At 39.3% G+C, this 5,342-nt stretch overlaps 1 protein-coding gene across 1 annotated transcript in view; it reads left to right on the top strand.

Moving 5' to 3' along the window:
- The window catches only part of LOC106873931 (chondroitin sulfate proteoglycan 4), a 187,797-nt gene extending 182,476 nt beyond the window's left edge, over positions 1–5,321 (top strand). Inside the window, exon 3 of the mRNA XM_052966293.1 lies at positions 2,343–5,321. Within this exon, the coding sequence (XP_052822253.1) occupies positions 2,343–5,065 (2,723 nt within the window). The 3' untranslated portion in view covers positions 5,066–5,321. The remainder of the gene's footprint in view (positions 1–2,342) is intronic.
- The last annotated feature ends 21 nt before the right edge of the window (positions 5,322–5,342 follow it).

The raw sequence follows: 5,342 nt of genomic DNA, 5'->3' as shown, positions 1-5,342 counted from the left end.
AGCCAGGGCAAAGTTTAGAGAGCCCTTACCTCTGCTGGTGACAAAGGGCCTCTCACTAATTGTAAAAGGCAGACTGTATGACGCATGTGTACGAACAGCCATGCTACATGGCAGTGAAACATGGGTCGTGACTGCTGAGGACATGCATAAGCTCACAAGAAACGAAGCCAGTATGCTCCGATGGATGTGTAATGTCAGTGTGCATACTCGACAGAGTGTAAGTACCTTGAGAGACAAGTTAGACCTAAGAAGCATCAGTTGTGGTGTGCAAGAGAGACGATTGCGCTGGTATGGTCATGTGGCAAGAATGGATGAGGATAGCTGTGTGAAAAAGTACCACACCATAGCAGTTGAGGGAACCTGTGGAAGAGGTAGACCCAAGAAGACCTTGGATGAGGTGGTGAAGCACGACCTTCGAACTGTAGGCTTCACCGAGGCAATGACTAGTGACCAAGACCTTTGGAAATATGCAGTACGTGAGAAGACCCGGCAAGCCAAGTGAGAGCATAATCTGTGGCCTCTGCCAGGGATGTAGCCAGCTCACTTATTCTGCTTGCGAAGACCTGTTGAGGCAAGTGAATCTGAAATCGAAATCAAACCAAATTTGTCGACTGGCACCCATGCCAACCTTTCCTTCATTGGACACTAAACTCTGCTTGCGAGTGGGGCAAGTGAAATCAAAATCGTAATTGTACCATATTCGATGACTGGCACCTGTACCAGTGGAGCACTAACAGCACTGTCCGAGCGTGATCATTGCCAGAGCAGCTGTCTGGCTTCCGTGCAAGTGGCCCGTAAATAGCACCATTTGATCGTAATCGTTACCAGCGTCGCCTTACTGGCATTTGTGCCAGTGGTACATTAGAAAATTATTTGAGTGAGGTCATTGCCAGTGCCGCTGGACTGGCTCCTGTGTGGGTGGCACGTAAAATACACCATTTTGAGCATGGCCGTTGCCAGTACCGCGTGACTGGCCCTCGTGCCGGTGGCACATAAAAGCACCCACTACACTCTCGGAGTGGTTGGTGTTAGGAAGGGCATCCAGCTGTAGAAACTCTGCCAGATCAGATTGGAGCCTGGTGCATCCATCCGGTTCACCAGTCTTCAGTCAAATCATCCAACCCATGCTAGCATGGATAGCGGACGTTTAAACGATGATGATGATAGCATAATGGGAACAAGTTAGCCTCTTAGAACCCACCCTACTTAAGGCTGCTGACTGCAAGTTAAAGGTGTAAGATGTAAAATGAAATGGTTAAACTGGGAATTGAAATGAAATGATTAAATTGTGATTCAGCTTTGACAGTGACTTCTATTATTCTCCCGAGATCCCCTACATTATGGAAGTGTTTTGTAACTCAAGAACTATTTTTTTCTATTGACTTCCTTGTAGCATGGAAGATTTAAAAAAGCAGTTTCATTTATACTACTGTGTCAAATTAGAAGGAATTCCTGAAGTTTTAGTTCATTAGCAAAAGTTAAAATTGATAATTATTTCAGTGTGTATTATTAAACTGATGTTAATAATTATTTCAATGTGTATTAAGAAATTGTAGTGTGCTGGACTAAATACTTTGTTGTATTTTCTTCCACCTGTTTACATACTATGCTGAAATTCCAGTTATCAACCTTACTTTTATCATTCCAAAGATCAATAAATTAGATATATTCCTTTCTACTCTAGGCACAAGGCCTGAAATTTTGGCGGGAGAGGGGCCTGTTGATTAGATCGACCCCAGTACGCAACTGATACTTAATTTATCAACCCCGAAAGGATGAAAAGCAAAGTCAACTTCAGTGGAATTTAAAATGCCCATAATATATTGAAAATTCAGTCAATTTAATTAATTGTTTACCCTCTCATACAAAAATAAAGAGACTGTATTGAATCAAATTAACCAAGAAAATCAATTATTTCATTGGTTGACAACTACCAAATATGAAATTTTGTTTTGCTTCCTGAATGAAATCAATTTTCTTTGCTTATTTTGATAATGCTTGAAAGTTATGTAATATCACACATTTCTCCTACAAATTCCTTGTTGTACCTCTAAGAATGAAACATTATCTCATTGATTTGAATTAGGCTGTGTGGTTAGTGCAAAAGGATATATTCAGAAGTTAGTAGGCTATGTACTTTAATCATATTTGTTCCAGTTATTAATATATGAATTTCAAATCTCGCTAGGGTTGATATTGCTATTGCAAATCGTTCTCTTCACTCTTGAGATAAAATTGACTGCCTTTATCTTCTTTCAAAAAGAAATAAACCTTTAACTTAAGAAAGACTGCATTAGTTTATTCATTGAAATGCTAATAATGAATTATTTTTTATTTTGTAGGTGGCAGCACAGGAAGCTTCCAGTTCCGCATCACAGATGGTTCAAATTTTGATAATGAACATATTTTTAAAATAACAGCACATTCCCTTATATTGAGCCTTGATGTTAACAAACCAATGGAAGTATACCCAAATACAATGCAAGTTCTAACTAATGAATACCTGTCTGCAAGCACTAATAACCCTAACCAAACAAATGCTATAAAGTACTGGCTGAGGACCCGTCCGCACTATGGTCAGATTGTGTCTCGAATGGATGAACAACTCAATGAAGTTCATCATTTCACACAATCAGACATTGATAGCGGTCGTATTTTTTATCGACATAAAGCCAACCTGCATAACTGGTCCCAGCGGGATTTTTTTAAATTCCGAGTTGAAACTCTCTATGCAAACAGCATTGAAGACATAATGTTTATAAGTATCTCATATGGCAACATTAATCAAGAAAACAAAAACATGCTGATTAGTCTCACTCCATTGAAAGTTGTTGAAGGTGGCAGTGCTTTTTTCACCAAACATAACCTTAATATTGACAAATATGTGCGGGAACTGAAAATTCTAAAGAAACATGTCACTGTTAGATATGAAATCACTGAACCACCTCGTTATGGCAAACTACTTCTTGATCGAGGATTACTACTACCCGGAGTTAACTTTTCTCAACAAGAAATCAATCATGAGCGTCTCAAGTATGAGCACAACGGCAATGAAACTTTGCAGGATTCCTTCAAATTCTTGTTGAATATTAAGATACGTAACATTACAAGCAAACCTCTTGATGTGAGCAGTCGTACTCTAGAAAATGAGTTCAACATCACCATTTATCCAGTCAATGACCAACATCTTGTACTGCTCACTCAAAACCCTGGTATTCAAGTCATTCAAGGTTTAACAGCGAACATTACACGCAAACATTTGGAGACAACTGATCCAGATACCCCACCAGAAAATATCACTTATACTATCATTAAAAAAGCTGACAATGGAATGTTAGTGTTTCACAACAGTTATTACGTTCCAATTTCTCAGTTCACTCAACGTGAAGTCAATGCTGGTATAGTGGTGTTTCTACATGATGGTAGCAGGCACCAAGGCTCTTTCACTTTTAAGGTCAGCGATGGCAAATTTGAGCAATTCTATATTGTGTTCAATATTGCTGTCATTCCAGTCATTATAAATATTGTCAAATATTCAGACATTGAAGTTCTGCAGTCTCAGTCTGCAGCTTACATTAGCCTTAATAACTTTAAGATTCGTACAAATGGAATTTCTGAAAATGTCCGCTACAACATCACACGTCGACCCCAGTATGGTCACCTCTATCTCAAAGATATGATTGTTAGCCAGTTCTCGCAAACAGATCTTGAAAACAGTCTTTTACTCTACATTCAAACAAACATGGCATCTGGTTCAGACTATTTCTTAGTACGTATGTACTTTCCACAAATTGACAGCCGTGTCTATGATGCTCGCTTTAACATTACTGTGCGTCCTCTTTTAAAACAACACCCATTTAAAGCTATTGCTGGAGATCAAGCCCTTATTGACCTTTCAGTTCTTGATGCCTCTGAACTAGCAGAAGTAACAAATGACAACCCTCAATTTCACATAACTGAGTCTCCTTTGTATGGTCAACTCATTAAGAGGTCTCCTATCCGAAAAAGAGAAATTCGACGAAGAACTCTAATCAAAAGTTTTACCCATGAAGATGTGCAAAATGGAGATATCCTCTATGAAGCTGACAGAACAGGTCATAACCATAGTGTTATTGACTCTTTCTCTTTCAAACTTGTTGCAATGAATGTGCAACCAGCTTCTGGTAAATTTGAAATCAACATCCATCCACCAGGAAGCAAAGAGGAAGATCTAAAGCCATCTTTGACACCTCGTCTAACATCAGTTGCAGCTGCTATCGAGCCTAAGGAAGCTGCTGGGAAACAAGAGGATATTCCAAATGTTACAAGTGATTTTTTCATAGTTTGTATTGTAGTCTCATTTATCTTAATAATAATAATCATAGTTCTCATTATTTTCATTTTGTTGAGGAAAAGGAAACAGAAATCACCCTCAGAAAATGTGCGTGGCACACGCACACGACCACGACCACAGATCAATGGATCAGTGCATTTGGATCAGCCCCATGTTCACATTGAACCCCAACAACAAAATCTGACCAATAGTCCTGCATCTGACGATTACATGTCACTCATGCAAGAACAAGCATCGTCCATTGGTGTGAACATTCCCTCAACTAGTAGCAACAACACCAGCAATGCAGACACAGGTGCATGTTGCAGCAGTAGCAATGCCACAGATGGTGCTACTGCAGGCTCCCCAGCAAGCGCATTAACACCATCAGAAGACAGTGATGAAAAAGCAGTAGCTGCAGCGGTAGCAGTAATGACAGCATCATCACCATCATCATGTTCACACCCTAACATATCAGCCACTGCTGACCAAAGTACAAAATCATCACCAACACCCCGTTCACCTGATTCAACACGGGCCGAGGTCAGCTCAACGGTGCCAACTTGTAAAGTAACGCCACTGATGCATACAGATAACAGCTCCCCACCGGAAAGACGATCACCAGAGGGCAGTTCCAAGACAGGAACCAGTACAGACTTATTAAATGTTGATTGGAATCTGCTAGGTCCTGAACTTTTGCAACACTTTCGGACCACAAATCCAGTTTTGAGAGACAACCAGTATTGGGTGTGATAGTAAGAATGCAGGGGATGGGGGCAGTGATTCAATGTGAGGTGAGGATTAGAAAAGAGGAGGCAAAAATTGGAAAGAGAAACATTGAAAGAAACAAAAAAAAAAAGTAAAATGAAATTCAAACCCAAGAAATTAAAGTAAACAAAAAAGAAAAAAGTTCTTTCATTCATTAAAAAAAGAGGGAAAGTGAGAGTGAGAGGGAGTGTGTTTGTGAATATATATATATATAGATATATATATATATATATATATATATATATATATATATATATATATA

Source organism: Octopus bimaculoides, chromosome 3 (genome assembly GCF_001194135.2).
Source record: "Octopus bimaculoides isolate UCB-OBI-ISO-001 chromosome 3, ASM119413v2, whole genome shotgun sequence".
Taxonomy (NCBI): Eukaryota; Metazoa; Mollusca; class Cephalopoda; order Octopoda; family Octopodidae; genus Octopus; species Octopus bimaculoides.
The sequence above is the reverse complement of the archived record's forward strand: the minus strand, read 5'-3'. Positions and strand labels throughout refer to the sequence as shown.